Source organism: Salmo trutta, chromosome 14, assembly GCF_901001165.1.
Source record: "Salmo trutta chromosome 14, fSalTru1.1, whole genome shotgun sequence".
In the NCBI taxonomy this organism is placed as follows: Eukaryota; Metazoa; Chordata; class Actinopteri; order Salmoniformes; family Salmonidae; genus Salmo; species Salmo trutta.
In genome coordinates this window covers 64907210-64927631 of record NC_042970.1, presented here as the reverse complement: position 1 = coordinate 64927631, position 20422 = coordinate 64907210, and the positions used below count along the sequence as shown (strand labels likewise).

General features: G+C 44.1%; 1 protein-coding gene across 2 annotated transcripts in view; it reads right to left on the bottom strand.

The window, feature by feature from the left end:
* The window catches only part of LOC115208646 (alpha-1,6-mannosylglycoprotein 6-beta-N-acetylglucosaminyltransferase B), a 136419-nt gene that overhangs the window by 26459 nt on the left and 89538 nt on the right, over positions 1-20422 (bottom strand). For both annotated transcript variants that reach the window (XM_029776857.1, XM_029776858.1), the window contains exon 9: positions 8873-9004. In XM_029776857.1, the coding sequence (XP_029632717.1) occupies positions 8873-9004 (132 nt within the window). The remainder of the gene's footprint in view (positions 1-8872; positions 9005-20422) is intronic.

The window sequence follows — 20422 nt, the reverse complement described above, 5'->3', positions numbered from 1 at the left end:
GATATTTTACTGCAATTCCGTTACGGTTGGATCTGCACAGTTCTTCCACTCAATTCGTTTTGTTTAATTTTCTGTGGAAATTGTTCAAAGTATTCCTTCTGCATAGTTGTATAGTATGTTAAGGTTTGAGGTTTTTGTTTGGCATACATTTTAAAGTGAAAAAAACAAAAAAAACAGAGTCAAAGCGTAATTCCGTCACCGTGGAATAGCAAGCATAGTGCGCGTGTGGATGGGTTCTCCCAGTTTGAGACAGGGCTGAAATGTTCTGCTAGAATACGTTTCAGTTTTTCAAGTAAACACAAACACTTGAAGCAGAGCTGCACTCTACCGATAACATATTTTCCAGAAACAATGCAAGTTAGAATCTTCTATTTCCATGTATAGCTCATAACGCATCTGTATTCCTGACCAGTGGCCACCAAGGCCCCCTTCACAGAGTGTGTGCAGAGTGTCCCTTGGATTTTTTTTCAGCAGCGGTGGCCACTATTTAGCAGAAGCGTGTGTGTGTGTGCGTAGGTGTGTGTATGTGTAACTTCCCCTTCTAACACTGTGTTCTAGATTCACTGGCTCCATTTCAAAGTAAACAATGTTCACTGCATTAAGACAACAGCCTGCACCGTGGGCACTGTTTAACACTGCAGTGACTCACACCATGTAATCACTGGGTATTGTTGTTCGTCGTGGGTAACGTTGTTCTGACGTTATTACTGTTTTGCTATTGTGTCAACACGACAGCAAGGTTCGCTAGGCCTATATTCGGAGACGCGGTGTCTAGTGTGTGTTTGCTGTGTGGGTATTCAAGGCATTGTTGTGATGCTAATTGGCTATTTTCAAGCATGTGAACATGATTGATAGACATTTCACTGTAGGCATAATATCTTCACCATACTGCACAAGGCGATGCAGGTATTTCTGTGACACTTCGGTACGTTTTTCACCGAAAGACCGCGAATAAGCACAGGGCATTAGATCGACAGCGATATATCTTGAAGGGAGTGTCTGAAGACGACATCTCATCTGCACGGGAGCGTCTTAAAAAGTGCCACGCTTCTTTGAGCAGCTGTAAGTCAAGGGGGCCGCTTTCACAGAGAGCGGTGTCATGAAACATTGATGAGAGATGTAACTTTCAGTTCTCCCTCCCTCCCTCCCTTTCTCCCTTATCGTCTCAAAAACTGGATCATTTTCTGCCAACAGATAAGATTACCCTGGAGGTGCGAAGCGATGGAGGGAAGAAGGGATGAAAAGAAGGAGGGAAATGGCTTTGGAGTTACTGGGTGGAATATCTGGTAGCATATCTAGCAGAGGATCAGAGTGGGGACTAATCTTGGTTAAATTGCTGCTTGTAGCGGAAAAGGTCCCTGGGGAACGACAGGGTAGGAGGCTGTCACCCACCACTGTTCCCGTTGAGGTTTAAACCACTGATATAGATACATATGTGTTCTACATCACAAACCACTGATATAGATACATGTGTTCTACATCACAAACCACTGACACAGACAAATATGTGTTCTACATCACAAACCACTGATATAGATACATATGTGTTCTACATCACAAACCACTGACATAGATACATGTGTGTTCTACATCACAAACCACTGATATAGATACATATGTGTTCTACATCACAAACCACTGATATAGATACATATATGTGTTCTACAACACAAACCACTGATATAGATACATATGTGTTCTACATCACAAAACAATGATATAGATACATATTCCGTTTCTAATACACTGAGTATACAAAACATTAGGAACACCTGTTCTTTCCATGACATACAGTAGACCAGCGTTTCTTAAAGTATGGGTCGCGACGTAAATGTATAATTATTTCATTAATTATTGGAATTTATTTGGCCAACTGCAACTGCGCTCTCGGTTCAGTGCTCTCTCTGCTTGGCAGCGGTCTCTGCTCAGTTTGGCAGCTGCGGGAGAGGTAGAGGGAGATGCCCGTGTACTTCGCGGTTTACCGGATCTTTTTTCTGCAGTCTTCTTGAAGATCACTCCGTGACCCACACGCTGCAGCGCTGTGGTTCAAACCACTGACTTGTTATTCCCACTCGCCATCAACTCACAGCTGTCATCAAACGGACTCATGCTAGCCACAAGTTCTGACTGAGCTCAATTGTCATGAAACGCAAATACAGTGATGACTTTTTGTGTCTTTCATACACTTTTTAAAAATAATGAGGAGCGCCCACAATGTGTTTTGTGTGTGGAAGTGCTTAGTAATGAGACTCGCATAACGAACAAATTAATTAAACGACACGTCCTGACTAAACATCCACAACATGACGGTAAACCCAGGGAGTTCTTTCAGAACAGGGCAGAACGCTTCAGGAAACAGTGCGTTGACAGTGGAAAAGTAACGTTAAGTCAGCTAGCAAGGCATTGTTGTCATTTTATAACGTGATGATAAGCAGAATTCGCTTTCAAACAATCCCCTGGCCTTGTAACGTTACACAGCTAATAGCTAACGTCAGCCAAAGCAAGCTAACTAGCTACTGATAGTGCAACCCAAAGAGACAGTAATGTTACAGATGAAGATGAAAAATGATCAGGCCTACTGTACATCTTACTGTAGAAATTATTGTTGAAAACTAGTCTAGGTTGGAACTGTTGCTGTTAAAATACAATAATAATTGTTATTCTTAACTGGAATAAACTGATTGACACAAGATGCTTTTCGAGGCAAACACTCACACAGTTCTGTGTTGCACATCAACAGTAGGAAGTGGTCTCCTGTCTGACAGAAAGCAGTAGATGTTCTGATCCAGTTTGGCACCACATACCTTTGCGAGTCAGGGTTCTCAAGTACAGAAACAGTGTCAATGCTGAGCATGACCTCAGTGTTGTACTGTCAAAAACTGAGCCCAGAATAGACCTGCTTGTTGAAAACTTCAACCAGCCACACACCTCTCATTAGGACTGTGTGTTTGCGTGTGTTTTCTGGGCTATATCTGTGTGATGTGATCAATCAGTTTATTCCAGTTCAGAATAAAAAATATGTATTTTAAAACAGCAACCGTTCCAACCTAGACTTTCTATCAACAATGATTTCTACATGTTTTATCTGTACTGTTACTTAGGGTTGCATGATCAAAAAGCCTGTGTGTGTGTGTGTGTTCTGTTATTCATCTGTGTGATGTGATCAATCTGTTTATTCCAGTTCAGAATGAAATGTATTTATTGTATTTTAACTGCAACAGTTCCAACCTAGACAGATATGTAAGAGTGTTTTTAATGGGGAAAAATAAACATGAAAATATATTTATGGGTATTTCATTGTTATTTGTTTGTCTATATTGCATTTTTTTTAGGCATACAGGTAATGAAATGTACCGATCTTTACGTATAGTTGCATATTTTCCTAAGCTTGGGTCCCAGGAAAACACAGAATTTCTCATTTGGGTCCCAGGCTGAAAAAGTGTAAGAACCCCTGCAGTAGACTGACCAGATGGATCCAGGTGAAAGCTATTATCCCTTATTGATGTCACTTGTTAAATCCCCTTCAATCAGTGTAAAGGGGAGGAGACAGGTTAAAGAATCATTTTTAAGCCTTGAGACAATTGAGACATGGATTGTGTATGTGTGCCATTCAGAAAGTGACTGGGCAAGACAAATTATTTAAATGCCTTTGAACTGGGTATGGTAGTAGGTGCCACACCGGTTTGAGTGTGTCAAGAACTACAACGTGTGTATCAAGAATGGTCCACCACCCAAAGGACATCCAGCCAACTTGACACAAATGTGGGAAGCATTGGAGCCAACATGGGTCAGCATCCCTGCGGAATACTTTAGACACCTTGTAGAGTCTATGCCCCGATGAATTGAGGCTGTTCTGAGGGCAAAAGGGGGTGCAACTCAATATTATGAAAGGTGTTCCTAATGATTTGTCCACTCAGTGTACATTATGCTGTCTGGGTCAAAAAGGGGGAACAAGTAACAGGGGCTTGTAAATACTGTGATCAGTGCTCCCAGGAGCTGTTTATGAGGTGAGTAAGTTTGTGAGGTGAGAAATGGCCTGGGTTCCTGAGTAAGTGTGTGTGCTTACGTAACATTGTCTGTGTGTGTGCGCGCATGTGTGTATGTATACCCTCGCAGTCCTCTTCTAGCTCTGCTCTATCAGAGCAGTAAATTCACCACGCATATGTAAAAGGACGTCACACTGCTTGGTTAGTGAGTACCACTTCCTCCCGATTCCATCCATACCTGGAACAAACTCAGGAAATATTCCTTGCAAGCACACTTGACCGCCCTCCCGAAGCGTCTTACCAGATGGCGACACGCGAAAAGCTAGCTTGCCCAAGTGGGGAGACTTCAGGCTGAGGAGTAAGTTTCACACATCCCCTTGTGCTACACGTACATAGTGATCAATAGTGTATCCACATTATCAGTTGGGAGGTGTGATTTAAAGCCGCACAATATCAGCTTTCAGCATCTTTACCAGACCTCATATCATTGACCCCCCCCCCTCCTCTTCTTCCTCCCCTGAATGCACACACACACACGCGCGCACACACACACACACACCTCCCCCTCCCTCCTCAGGAAACTAGCGTATTGGCTGGCCGGGCATTATTAATGCATCTGGACATTGGGAGCAACATCAAACTAAAGTAATTAAACAGAGACTGAAGGACCCAGGAGCTCTGCACTTGATTAATGATATGCCTTTCAGCTGATAGGGCTGATAAAAGGCTCGCATCTCATTCTTGTCCACAAAACCCCTAGGGATTGTGGGTAAATGACTACATATGGGGTTAAAGTAGAGGAGAAAAGCCAGTGTCTAAAGCCTACTTCATCCTTTAAAGCGTATGAGGCTCCAATAAGGTGAGGACTAGACTGATAAGTTATTCATGTTTGTAGTATTAAAGCCTCGACGTAAATGATGATGGACCGTGCGGAAGAAAGCGCTGGAGTTTGTTCGTCTTACAAATAAATACGGAGCTTTATACATGTAATGTATCACGTAGGGAATGGGTCGTACATTTCATAGTGACGTCAATTCCCTGTGTGTTGCAGCGAGATTTATTAAAGAATAACACCAAAGGTTGTTTACCACAGCTACATCTGACTATGTTTAGGACTACGATATTAATTACGTTTCGAAACCTCAAATCACGCTGTACTAAAAAAAAATGATGTTGATTTATACACAGCAAGCCCTTGATTGATCGGGAGAGATTGACGTGTGCCGCTTTGCCTCACAGCACTAAAACTCACATCCGAGTAGGCCAAGCAGAAATCAACACGACTCCATAACCATTGAGCCACTCGCTGTCTGGGAGAGCTGCTGACCTCAGCAAACTATTACGACCAGTCGGACAAAGTTGTTTGGTCACAAACGCACACGCAGGCAGGCATGCACACACACACACAGTCACACCCTGATCTGTTTCACCTGTCTTTGTGTTTGTCTCCACCCCCCTCCAGGTGTCGCTCATCTTCCCCATTTTCCCAGTGTATTTATGCCTGTGTTCTCTGTTTGTCTGTTGCCAGTTCGTTTTGTTTGTCAAGCCGTCCAACGTTTTTCCCCTTGCTCCTGTCTGTTTCTAGTTCCTGTTTTCTAGTTTCCCGGGTTTTGACCATTCTGCCTGCCCTGACCCGGAGTCTGCCTGATGTTCTGTACCTTGTCACACCACACTGGATGATTGACCTCTGCTTGCCCTGACCCTGAGACTGCCTGCCGTTCTGAACCTTTTGGACTCTGATCTGGACTACTGATCTCTGCCTGCCCTTGACCTGTTGTTTTGCCTGCCCCCTGTTCTAGTAATAAACTTTTGTTACTTCGACACTGTCTGCATCTGGGTCTTCCCTGCAACGTGATACACACGCACACATACAATCTTGTACAACTAACCTTGTGGGGGGACACAATTCAGTCCCATTCAAAATTTCCCAAACCCTTGCCTTAACCCTAACCTTAAGCCTGACCCTAACCTTAACCCCAAAACCTAACCTTATCCCTAAACTTAGCCCTTGTTCCTGAACCTAATTCTAACCCTAACACTAATTCTAAACTTAACCCTAAACCCCCTAGAGACAGCATTTGGCTAACTTTTTGTTTGTTTACTATTCCTGTGGGGACTTCTGGTCCCCACAAGTATAATTAAACACGTCCACACACACAGCCAGAGAGGCTGCTGGGTGGATTTCAGGGTTCACTTACTATGCTTGTGCGCTCAAACACACACACAGAGAGAGAGCTGCTGGGATAATTTAACTAGAGCATCGGGCCCACTTCTCATGCTCTTACCTCATGCCAAAATGCATACACACACTCACGACTACCAAAACTCTCTCATCCCTCATTCATAATTGGATTTAAAAAATACATGGCGTGGGCATCGGCTGTTATCTGGTGTCAGTTTGAGTCAAGAGGCTTGCCACTCTTCCACTTGCACTCTCCCTTCTATCTCACTCCCTCGTTCTCTCAGTGCCTCCCTACGATCGATAGTTAACCTCAACGCAGAACCCAACCAGTACAACAGCAATAATAAGCTGTTGACAGCTGGGCTGGTGCATACTGTATATAGAAGATGAGCTGGTATGAGCGTGGTGCTGTATGCGTTCTAGTTGGTGCTATTTGTTGCCGAGCAGAAAAGTCTGCCAATGGTGTGTGTCAGATAGACGGCACTGAACATGCCTGTGTGTATCTGTATGGGTCTGCCTCTAAACATGTGTCAAATCAAATCAATTTATTTGTCACATGCGTCGAATACAAGTGTAGTTACTTATGAGCCCTTTCTCAACAATGCAGTTAAAATGTCAGAAAATTACCTTTTTTGGGGGGTGTACAGTTGAAGTCGGAAGTTGACATACACCTTAGCCAAATACATTTAAACTCAGTTTTTCACAATTCCTGACATTTAATCCTAGTAAAAATGACCATTCTTAGGTCAGTTAAGAATGTGAAACGTCCGAATAATAGTAGAGAGAATGATTTATTTTAGCTTTAATTTCTTTTATCACATTCCCAGTGGGTCAGAAGTTTACATACACTCAATTAGTATTTGGTAGCATTGCCTTTAAATTGTTTAACTTCGGTCAAACGTTTCAGGTAGCCTTCCCCAAGCTTTTGGGTGAATTTTGGCCCATTCCTCCTGACATAGCTGGTGTAACTGAGTCAGGTTTGTAGGCCTCCTTGCTCGCACACGCTTTTTCAGTTCTGCCCACATATTTTCTATAGGATTGAGGTCAGGGCTTTGTGATGGTCACTCCAATACCTTGACTTTGTTGTCCTTAAGCCATTTTGCCACAACTTTGGAAGTATGCTTGGAGTCATTGTTCATTTGAAAGACCCATTTGCAACCAAGCTTGAACTTCCTGGCTGATGTCTTGAGATGTTGCTTCGATATATCCTCATACTTTTCCACCCTCATGATGCCATCTATTTTGTGAAGTACACCAGTCCCTCCTGCAGCAAAGCACCCCCACAACATGATGCTGCCACCCCCGTGCTTCACGGTTGGGATGGGGTTCTTCGACTTGCAAGCCTCCCCCCTTTTCCTCCAAACATAACGATGGTCATTATGGCCAAACAGTTCTATTTGTGTTTCATCAGACCAGAGGACATTTCTCCAAAAAGTACGATCTTTGTCCCCATGTGCAGTTGCAAACCGTATTCTGGCTTTTTTATGGCGGTTTTGGAGCAGTGGCTTCTTCCTTGCTGAGCGGCCTTTCAGGTTATGTCGATATAGAACTCGTTTTACTGTGGATGTAGATACTTTTGTACCTATTTCCTTCAGCATTTTCACAAGGTCCTTTGCTCTTGTTCTGGGATTGATTTGCACTTTTCGCACCAAAGTCTCTAAGAGAGAGAACGCATCTCCTTCCTGAGCAGTATGATGGCTGCGTGGTCCCATTGTGTTTATACTTGCATACTATTGTTTGTACAGATGAATGTGGTTCCTTCAGGCGTTTGGAAATTGCTCCCAAGGATGAACCAGACTTGTGATGGTCTACAATTTTTTCTGAGGTCTTGGCTGATTTCTTTTGATTTTCCCATGATGTCAAGCAGGGATGCACTGCGTTTGAAGGTAGGCCTTGAAATACATCCACAGGTACACCTCCAATTGACTCAAATTATGTAAATTAGCCTATCAGAGGCTTCTAAAGCCATGGCATCCTTTTCTGTAATTTTCCAAGCTGTTTAAAGGCACAGTCAACTTAGTGTATGTAACCTTCTGACCCACTGGAGTTGTGATACAGTGAATTATAAGTGAAATAATCTGTCTGTAAACAATTGTTGGAAAAATTATTTGTGTCATGCACTTTCCAAAACTAGAGTTTGTTAACAAGAAATTTGTGGAGTGGTTGAAAAACAAGTTTTAATGACTCCAACCTAAGTGTATGTAAACTTCCGACTTCAACTGTATGTGTTTTTGGTTGTCTATGTGTGTGTTTCTCTGAATGCATTTATGCCTGTGTGGACTTCAAAAGGAAGACCTGTCATGTAATTCTCAATGGATGGAGAGAGTGTGTATTGTTACTGCTGTGGTGCTGTCCTTTTGTATTGATGCCTCCCCCTCCCCTTCCATCATAGGATTAGACAGGATTGACAGTCTGGCCGGAGACTGAGGGATGTTTTACTGATCTATAGGGGATTAACTAACTGTGTGAGTTACGAGCAGAGAGACACGTCAGTAGCATCTAATAAGCAGCCATAATGGACTCAAACACAGGTCGTAAACCTTAGCTATGATAACACACTGACACATGTATATTATACACACACACACACACACACACACACACACACACACACACACACACACACACACACACACACACACGCACACACGCACACACGCACACACGCACACACGCACACACACACACACACACACACACATACTTGTGTCTCTTGAGCGAAAGCCCCATGTGCTGCTTCATCTGCTGCATGCCGTGGTAGTCTGTGTAGATGAGGTCAAAGGGCAGAGGTCCTGTCAAGGGGCAGCTCCCTCTGCCTGGGGGCACCCCGAGAAATCTATGAGACAGAAACACACACAGAGCAGAGGTTACATGAACTACTGTATGGTTCAAACACACAGAGCAGAGGTTACATTAACTACTGTATGGTTCAAACACACAGAGCAGAGGTTACATTAACTACTGTATGGTTCAAACACACAGAGCAGAGGTTACATTAACTACTGTATGGTTCAAACACACAGAGCGGAGGTTACATTAACTACTGTACGGTTCAAACACACAGAGCAGAGGTTACATTAACTACTGTATGGTTCAAACACAGAGCAGAGGTTACATGAACTACTGTATGGTTCAAACACACAGAGCAGAGGTTACATTAACTACTGTATGGTTCAAACACACAGAGCAGAGGTTACATTAACTACTGTATGGTTCAAACACACAGAGCAGAGATTACATGAACTACTGTATGGTTCAAACACAGAGCAGAGGTTACATGAACCACTGTATGGTTCAAACACACAGAGCGGAGGTTACATGAACCACTGTATGGTTCAAACACACAGAGCGGAGGTTACATTACCTACTGTATGGTTCAAACACACAGAGCAGAGGTAACATTAACTACTGTATGGTTCAAACACACAGAGCAGAGGTTACATTAACTACTGTATGGTTCAAACACACAGAGCAGAGGTTACATTAACTACTGTATGGTTCAAACACACAGAGCAGAGGTTACATTAACTACTGTATGGTTCAAACACACAGAGCAGAAGTTACATGAACTACTGTATGGCTCAAACACACAGAGCAGAGGTTACATTAACTACTGTATGGTTCAAACACACAGAGCAGAGGTTACATTAACTACTGTATGGTTCAAACACACAGAGTAGAGGTTACCTTAACTACTGTATGGCTCAAACACACAGAGCGGAGGTTACATTAACTACTGTATGGCTCAAACACACAGAGCAGAGGTTACATTAACTACTGTATGGTTCAAACACACAGCGCAAAGGTTACATTAACTACTGTATGGTTCAAACACACAGAGCAGAGGTTACATTAACTACTGTATGGTTCAAACACACAGAGCAGAGGTTACATTAACTACTGTATGGTTCAAACACACAGAGCAGAGGTTACATTAACTACTGTATGGTTCAAACACAGAGCAGAGGTTACATGAACCACTGTATGGTTCAAACACACAGAGCAGAGGTTACATTAACTACTGTATGGTTCAAACACAGAGCAGAGGTTACATTAACTACTGTATGGTTCAAACACACAGAGCAGAGGTTACATTAACTACTGTATGGTTCAAACACAGAGCAGCGGTTACATGAACCACTGTATGGTTCAAACACACAGAGCAGAGGTTACATGAACTACTGTATGGTTCAAACACACAGCACACAGACAGAGAAGATGTTATATTAACTATGGTTTACAGTTGGCTGGAGAAGTTTAGGAGATTTAAATGTGTTATTGTCACATACACCGGATAGGTGCAGTGAGAAGTGTTGATTTCCAGGGTCAGCCATAATAGTACGGCGCCCCTGGAGAAAATTCGGGTGAAGTGCCTTGCTCAAGGGCACATCGACCGATTTCCCACCTACTCAGCTCGGGTATTGGAACCAGCTTTAACCACAAGTCTACCTGCTGCCCTGCTTGATGCCTGCATGGGGACCTGTTGTATACTTAGGACCAGGAGTTTTCACTGACCACATGACCTTGACCAGGTCACCACAACCCTGACCAGTTAACACTGTGCCCTGGACTGTAGGGTCAAAAGTTGATCCTGGTCAGGACAAAACCCCTTCGGTCCTGTACTGCATTCACTGTAAGTCACTGTGAATTAACCACCAACTCATTATCGTACTATGAGGAGAGAAACGTTGAAGGCTCTTCCAAGCCCCCGAGCATTAGAGAAACACAATGAAACATCAATCAATCCGCTAGATGAAACGACAGCACTGTGTTGACGATGAGGGTGAAGCGCCGTTCAGTAGCGTGATCCAAACTGTATGAGTAGCAGATGGCCAGAACAGTGAGTGGGCAACAGCATCCCGAAAAAGAGGGAGATCTACACATCAAACGGTCAAAGGGGCACCGACCGGGGAGAAATGAGTCCGTTTCAGAGATGAGAGGAACGAGGGAGAGGACGAAAGAGGAGTGTGTGTCAGAGAGAGAGATGCAGAGAGACTCCCTGCCAGTGGGGGGGTTTAGTTTTTGCATTATTAAGGAAGAGTGAGTGATAGTTGGAGCCCGTGAGAGAGAGGATGTGTGTGTGTGTGTCAGTGTGTGTGTGCGGTCTACTTCTGTGTGTCTGTGTGTGTGTGTGTGTGTGTGTGTGTGTGTGTGTGTGTGTGTGTGTGTGCGGTCTACTTCTGTGTGTCAGTGTGTGTGTCAGTGTGTGTGTGTACGGTCTACTTCTGTGTGTGTGTCTCTCACACACATTGCTCTCTCCACAGTACAGTGATCCTCCCATTGATTCCCCCATAACATTCTAAACTCCTTACCATTTAAAAAGAAAAGGAATCTACCGCAACCCAAAACCCTTGCCTTCACTGATTTCTGCTGTACCCCGCTGGGCGGAAGGATTCTCCTATGTTTCTCATGTCTTTCCCTCATCAATTTCCACTGTATCCATTTCCTCCTACTAGAAGTGAAGAAGTAGAGACTCCTGAGACCACAGGGCTGTGTCTGCTTTCACTCCCGTCACTTGACTCCATTTTCTTTTGCATCGATTGGCTAAAACCTCGGAGTTACCATGCCGACCTAGTCCCTATTGGACAGCTGACCTGTGAGTGGTCTGGGTGAGAGATCTGAGGGGTTTTGTGTGTGTGTGTGTGTGTGTGTGTGTGTTGGCCCATCGTGACAGATGGAGACAAGGCTAATGGACATGGTGGGAGGTGGGCTACAGTCAATTTCCTCTCTCTACAGAACACGCTAGATTTGATTGAGCAGACCCTCTTATCCTGAGGGACTTACAATAAGTGCATTTGGAAAAGGAAGTTGATATGAATGACCGCATACTGTAATACGAGCAAATAAAACACATACTCATTTGAAGTAACAATCCCAACGCTATAATGAAAGAGAGAAAGAGAGAGAGAAAGAGACAGTGTGTCTCCATGCATGTGTGTTTTTGGAGCTCAGACAGCAAACACTACACAGAGACACACACACACACACACACACACACACACACACACATTTATTACCGAAACACACACACGATACAGACACAACATGTTGCTCTGGCTAGCTCATCTATTTCCCTACAGACTCAAGGACACAACTGTTGATTATACTATAAACACTGAAGCCTTTAACAAGCCTCTCACGCAATGCACAGCCCTTACAGCATGTCATGTGTTGGGATGAGAGGGTCATTTGTATGGAGTGAGACAGGATGCTGATGTCTATAACCTACTATCTCCAGGAACTGTTTTGCAGTAGATGTAGATCTGAGAGCTCTTGTTAGAAAGAGGAGAGGATGTGTGTCTAATACTGTAAGTCTCTGTCTGACTCTCATCCTTGAGAGTGAGAGGAGATAAGGGTGGCTGACGTGTGTGTGTGTGTGTGTGTGTGTGTGTGTGTGCCTCTGCAATTTGATTGGATTTCTGAAAGAGGTTTCACCGTAGACAAGATGAGCTGCCACTGTCTCCCTCCTCCACCTCTTCACCCACACTCGTCCGTCCGGCCCTGAATGGCAGGGATGAGCCCTTCCCCCATCAAGAATCCCCCTCCTCATCCAACTAACATATCCCCCAACTCTCTCTGTCCTTCACATCGCTCACACTCCCATGTAGCCTATTTCACATAACAACCAAAGAAAAACTAAAGTACTGTTCTTGACTGTACTGACAGTTAAACACAACATTCCTGCAGTACTGCATGTACTGTATGTATTCAAATAAATCTCCATTTTTTTCAGAGTATGAGCCTAATGGAAGACAGTGGCAATCTCTAGTGGAGGCTTTTACTGTAAAGTATTAAGACATGAAAGAGCATAAGCTTTAAGCTTTAATGATACATTACATAAGGCTGGTGGTACTGAGTCCAATAGGAGCGTCTGTATGTAGTGGGGTACACTTTGTTGAACACACTGTGTGGTGTGTGGGGGGAGGCTGTGTGTTTACAGTGTTGGGTTCTGATTTCTTGACTTATGAAATCATGAAATATACTTATTCATGTCACTGAGGGAGAGAGGGGAGTATGTAACGTTTCCATTCTGTCAGGATATGTTATTGTTAGCCATCAGGGATCATATGGGAGGAGGGAAGACACAGTCTGGTACCAGTCACCATGACAGCCGTGAGTTGGGGAGGTGCGAGCACTTTGGGGCAGAGGTCAGGTCAGAGGAAGTGAGGAAGAACAGATATCACTAAGGTTCTGTCTAGCAACAGAGATGCATTGGCTGTTCAGGTGTAGGAGGAGGAGACTCAGCATAGGGGAAAGAGTTCAACTTTGCATGTGTGAGTTCCAAATATCTCTAACGGTCGCCACAGCGACTTGATGTTAGAACGTTCTCTCCATTCCAGAATGTGATTGTTACGCATCAATACATTTAATCCGTGCTGCCCACAAACCAAGGCACGCAGCCTGTTTTTAATTATAGGCTGTTTTCAATTTGACAATTTCTAATTATTTTCAAACAAGTCTTTTATTTTCTAAGAACAGTTTGAATTGAGGTGTGTTCCGCCTCATTCATTCACATAAAAGTAGTATTTTTACTTTTGCGGACCAATTAATTTTTTGGACATTTCTGACCCGGGCAAAATTCTCCAAACACTTCCCAATTGTTAGTGCAGTTCAAGTCTGCAGACATTTGCCCATCTCCCGTCCTGCACACACACGTTCACATTTTCGGTCTGTTGCCTGCATCACAGCTATAGTTGTTTTCGTTACCAATAATAACTTTGGAAATGTGTGCGTTTCTATCAAAGTAAGTGCCTTATTAAGGTTTATGCATGTCGTGTTATGTTGTTTCAACTGTAGCATAACATTTTTGTGTATATTCCTTATAACCGCGGACATGCGCGGTAACGTTACTCATTTCATAACCTTTATGGTGTTATACTCAATGCTTAGGTAGCTAGCTACATTCTTCTATCAGCTCTGGAAAACAATGCTAATTGCGTCAGAGAAGTATTAGCTTGCGTTGTATTTTGAAGCTACCCTGGCCTTATGACTCCCAAGCGGTCTAAGGAACAGCATCTCAGTGCTAGAGGCGTCGCTACAGACACCCTGGTTCAAATCCAGGCTGCGTTTCTATCAAAGTAAGTGCCTTATTACGTTAATAGTTTCTGTATGTGATTTGCATGTGAACTGTACGTCCAATTACAAAAAATCCCTTGTTCAGTAATCATCTCACCTGTTAGCTGGTGGTGAACTATGTGGCCATTGAGGGCTACGTTGATCAGATGGAAATATATCTTCTTACACCACTTGGTTGTTTTCTGAGTGCATTCCACAAAGCTGTTTATCATGTCCGCCTTATCCACTGCCCCAATTTTGAAGTTATAGTCAAGCACGCAGTCTGGTTAGATTTTTCTCTCTTCCGTCAGGTGGTCCACCTTCCCTGTGGCCGACATGGTTGCTGTATGGACAGTGGCGAGGACATGGATGTCTCGTTTGTCATGCCACTTTACTGCCAGCCGTGTTCCTTGAACTCTGCCTCCCCTCTCTGCATCTTCCTGCATCCGAATACCGGCATCCCCTTCCTGTTTGACCTGACTGTGCCACAGGCCCCTGTGCTGTTGGAGAGCAGATGCTGGAAGAGTGTGGGACTGCTGTCCACATACAAAGTGTGTCCCTTGCTGAGATGAGGAGCCAGCATGGTCATCACCACGGACCCGGACACCCCTCATACTCATCAATGCATAGGTCTTTGTATAGCACAACATTTCTTATTTTGTATAACGGGGTCATTTAGGATGGCAGTAGCATTGTTGACGAAATGCAGCCATGGCAGCAGAACAAGGAAGCAGTCTTGGGAAAAGAGGGTGGCAAAGAAGGGAGTTGCAAACATAGGATCTGTACTCCAGTATTCTCTTAGGGAGTTATTATTTACTATCCCCATGAGAAGGACTGTCACCAAGAAGGTATACATTTCACTAATTGTGGTTGTCTACCCCACTCCTGGCTCTCTCTTCTCCTGTAGCTCCAAGGCATAGTGATTGGTCTCTACTATGTCTCCCACCAGCTCCTCTGTCAGAAACAACTTGAAGCACTCTGCCTCAGACGGAAATGGCAAGGGGGGTTGCACTCCAGACTGGGACTCATCAAAGCGAACAGCAGGGCCAGGAGGGGTGAAATGGCTGGTGGCCTTCCAGCTACCACAGAACTCCTGTACTTCATCCGCTGTCGGTCTGCCTCCATCACCACCAGCATCTTCAAAGGGACCTGGGACTTTGTCAGTGGACAAGGGGTCCTCAGATTCAGGGTTCTCAATGGCTGGCGGGCAGCTCCTCACTGTCACTGTCAGAATCTGATTCCTGACTTTCAGACTCAGACTCATTGTCCGAATTTTAAGAAATCTCCAGAATTTCCGCATTTGTGAGTTGTCTCCTTTTTGAAAGACATTGCTAATGCAACAGTTTAGCTACATACATAAACAACAATACTGAATGGCTCAGAGTGGGAGTGAGAGGTTACGTGATTGACTGCCGGCACACGCCATTTGTATCGATAAATCACTATCAGAAAATATTTTGTTTTGGTAATTATTGATATATTTACTGTTTTATTCACATGTTCTCAAGTACCAGTGATAAATCATGCATTCCGATTCTTGCATAGATTATAATGGGAACATATTATGTGTGTAAAATACTTTTTTGAAGGTTGTACTGTATGGGAACAAAAAATTAAATATATTTTTTTAATGAAATGTATGCATTCACTACTGTAAGTCGCTCTGGATAAGAGCGTCTGCTAAATGACTAAAATGTAAAATGTACTGATTATGATGAGCTAAGCTAATTCCAGCTATGTGTGGAGCCATGTTTGTTGACATACAATGCATTCTGGGTTTCATGTAATCGTCTGTCGGACCAAAGATGCTATAACAAAATGAAAGGAGTAAGGGTTCACACATTTTTTGAGAACTTCAGGAAGTGAATGGTGGGATGTGAACGATGGTAGACGACACACCCCTTCAACATGCATACTATAAACAGACCAATAAAAAGAAAAAAAATCATGGCGGCGCGCTGAAAGTAATCGTCGGATTACTTTCGATTTCTAGAAAGTGTTTTACTCAATTATTTCGATCAACGGTGAGCCCGTGATGTAATTAATTATAAATAGTAATTGCTATTAGCTAATTCATATTGTAGTTTATGTCAGCCGAGAGTTATAAAAATATGACCGCTTGTGTTGCGTCAATCTCTCCTCAGTTAGCGCTTGGAAAAATGTAGCCTACATTTTTTCGGTTTGGGTGATTGTGTTATGCAATAGATACTTCTGTGAATATCTGAACATTGCATCCAAAAATAAACTGCTCACATTCTGGACATAACTTTGTAAGGACTGTGTTTGTGTAAATAGTTTCTGAAAAAAGTGTGGCCAGCTCAAATGCTGATTGATGCATCATTCGAAACTGGCCGTTCTAAATAAGCGTTCTAAATAAGCGTTCTAAATAAGCGTTCTAATTACATGGGTGTGATCGTACGCTTCAGGGACCACTGTAGAACGATCACACCCGTGTGATGGTACCTGTGAAAGGGTTAAATATCAGTGCTTGTGTGAATATGTTTTTGTCTAATGCAGCTGTATTGACCCAAAGGGCGAATAAACTTGGTTTAAGCTTTACTAATCATCCGTGAGTTTTACTAGGTTCATTTGGAACCTAACAGCAGTGTGTGTGTGTGTACAGTATGTGTTTACGTGTTTGTGTGTGTGTGTCATACGTCTGTGCAGTAGAGTGGAACTTCTGTCTGTTTTGTTGTGTGAGTGTAAAGGCGAACTCTATCCTCCAGACTGGTTTGAGAACAGCTGTCCTTCATAACACCATATAATATTGTAGCCTATGTCAGTTTATTGGAAAAATAGGAAAGATGTATAAAAGATGTGATGGCTATGGTCTGAGTTACTAAGCATCTGCACCTGTTCTTTTGAGGCAATAAAAGACAAGACATTGCGGAAAACATTTCACTTTGACTGTCTTCAGACGTCACCTTGAAAGTGTCTGCCCCTCCCTTTGAGTTGTATTGCCTCGAAATTAAAATAGGTGAAAACATCGCAGCACATCAGACGCTAAGTAAGTGGCATAGGAAATAGAGGGTGTGCGTCCCAAATTGTACCCCATATGTCACGCCCTGATCTGTTTCACCTGTCCTTGTCTCCATCCCCTCCAGGTGTCGCTGATTTTCCCCAGTGTATTTATCCCTATGTTTCCTGTCTCTCTGTGCCAATTTGTCTTGTATGTTCCAAGTCAACCAGTGTTTTTCCCCGTACTCATGCCTTTGCTATTCTCCTTTTACTAGTCCTCCCGGTTTTAACCCTTGCCTGTTCTGGACTCTGTACCCGCCTGCCTGCCCAATCTGCCTGCCTTGACCATGAGCCTTTCTGCCACTCTGTACCTCCTGGACTCTGATTTGGTTTAGACCTTTTGCCTGTCCACGACCATTCTCTTGCCAACCATCTGCCTCCTGTGTCTGCATCTGGGTCTCGCCTTGTGTCATGATACCATACTGTGCAATACTTTTGACCAGAGGCCTATGGGCCCGGGTCAAAAGTAGTGCACTAAAAAGGGAATAGGGTGACATTTGGGACACATACTGGGATATTTACAGGAAGCAGAGCAGACAGCGTGTGAGGGCAGCAGGCCTCAATCAAACTAGATGATTTAGGAATCAAATCAATCCTGCATAACACTCTGATTCCATTTCCTGTTGTCTGCATTATCAGTCAAACCTGAACTGTTAATGATGAATATCATATATTATAATATGAATATCATAATATGACACATCCACGATGCATTGAGAAAAGGCTCCTGTCGGCTACAGAGCTGTGATCCTTTCTCATTACGCTCCGCAGGACTTCAATCAAGCTTTTGTTTGCCCTAAGATGGCTATCTGTCTCCGATATTTCCCATCCGTAACCACCTGCCCGGTAGGAAACTGGAGACGTGTGACGGAGACAAAATGGCCGCCGTAGGAGAGGGGGAACTTTAACTTTCTTTGCTTTGGTTCCGTCCAGTCCCTTTTCCCCACCTTACCGTGTGAAGGGAGAATAAATTCCCTGTAAACGGTAATATACTCTGCCTCTGTCATCCTTACCCGCACCTACAATCACATACCTTTTTTCACTCCATGGGGAGTTGAGTTGTAGCAGGGTGTTGCGTTCCCTCCTGCGTACGTAACAGCCAGTTAGCACAAAACAGAGCAACAGTCTTTAATACTTGTTCTTCATTCAGAAAGGCCAGCTTTTTTTCTTGTTTTATTCCCTCGTTTCTTGGCAGCCGTTCAGCCTGTCAACGCCACTGCTGCGTGACTAATGTTGTCAGAATCATGCAAGAGAGGAAACGAGAGGAAAACGAGGGAGTCATTTGATTAATTTATCCCCCCCTTTTACCCCTTTACTAATACCGATTATGATTCCAGGATGGCACAGTGAGCGACTGGCATTGCCAGGGTTGTTTGTGTAGAGCGGACATGTCGGTGGGCATGTGGTTTGAGTTACGACAAGCGAGAGACACAAACACACTCGTTTAAAATGACAGAGGGCCAGGACACACATGTCCAATGACACTCAGGGGCACAGAGGCGCCCAATCGCCCAGCGTCCTCCTTTTCTCTGGGCTGGCGTCAAATCAGCAAGCCCCTATGACCGCACACTGTGACCACATAGTAGGCCTATGTGAAGAAGGGAGTGAGTTAGGCTTTGTTGAATACAGATAGGGGTAATATGGAGAAGTGCTCTGATGCTGATCATTATTCTGTGAGAATCCAAGGTCCCCAATGTCTACAGAGGTCAAACATCTCTCAGTACTTGTAAAACCTTGGATAATATCTACATTAAGTGAATTAAGATGGGGGTTGTTCTCTCTCTCTCTCTCTCTCAAAGCGGCCTATTCTCCTCTTCCTCTGTACTCAAAGAAGAAAGGGATATGGGTGTGTGTGTGTGTCCAGCTGTGTGTGTGAGGTTGTCAGCTGGCTAAGCGTCTGTGCAGGGCGAAGGGTCTCCTCCACAGTGGCAGCAGCTCAGGGTGATGAGATGAGCCGTGTGTGTGTGTGTGTGTGTATGAGAGAGAGAGAGAGAGAGTGTGTGTATGTGTGTGTGACCGACCGTGTCTGTGTCTGTGCGTGTGTGAGCAGCAGCAGGGGGGAGGGGCGCTCCCATCAGGCCTGTCAGCAGGCTGTCATATCGTCCGTCGACTAGAGGACAGGGTCACGGAGAGGGGGAGGGAGGGGGGAGTGGCCATGAAAGTCTGACTGTGACATCACTGTGGTATAGTGGGCTTTAATGTATATACATGTACCAGCCAGACTTGCATATGTGTATCGCATGTTTTCTCTCTCTCACACACACACACACACACACGCAGGCCCTATACGGACAAACAGGCGGATGCTGGAGCAGATGATTAGATAATTACATGAATGGTTTGAGTGTCTGATTGCTGCTCTGCTGTCTTCCCTCCCCTGATGGAGGGTGTGATGAAACTGGATATTGTGGAACAAATCAGTGAAATGACATGCTGCTAATTGGTTCTAGTTTATGCCGTGTGTGTGTGTGTGTGTGTGTGTGCAGCCGTGCATGCGTGTATATTTATGTGTGTGTGTGTGTGTGCGCGGATGCATGTGTGTACCTCACTGCTCTCAAGTGTGTGTGTGTGTTTCTCACACAGCTCCAAACAACCAGTAAATCCCAGCTCTGAGCCATGACAGTGTGTCTGAGATAAGTGAGATGCTAAAGCCATTAACTCCAGCCAGAGGAGGAAGAGAGGAGCGCTAGATGAGTCAAAGAGAGGAGAGGAAAGAGAGAAAACCTACTCCACCTCCTCTGTCAGAGGGAGTGAAGGGATAAACTGTCTGCCTGGTTCCTAGAGTAACAGAGAGGAGAGGAAAGAGAGAGAGAGAAAACCTACTCCAACTCCTCTGTCAGAGGGAGTGAAGGGATAAACTGTCTGCCTGGTTCCTAGAGTAACAGAGAGGAGAGGAAAGAGAGAAAACCTACTCCACCTCCTCTGTCAGAGGGAGTATAGGGATAAACTGTCTGTCTGGTTCCTAGAGTAACAGAGAGGGCGAAAGAAAGAGGGGGCGGGAGGAGAGACAGAGAGAAAGAGAAGGGAAAAGGGAAAGGGGATTGCATTCAACTAAAATGTCGTCTGCATGTAACCCAACCCTCTGAATCAGAGAGGAGCGGAGCGCTTCCTTAACCTGTCTGGGCTAGGGGGCAGTATTTTCACGGCCGGATGAAAAACGTACCCAATTTAAACAGGTTAC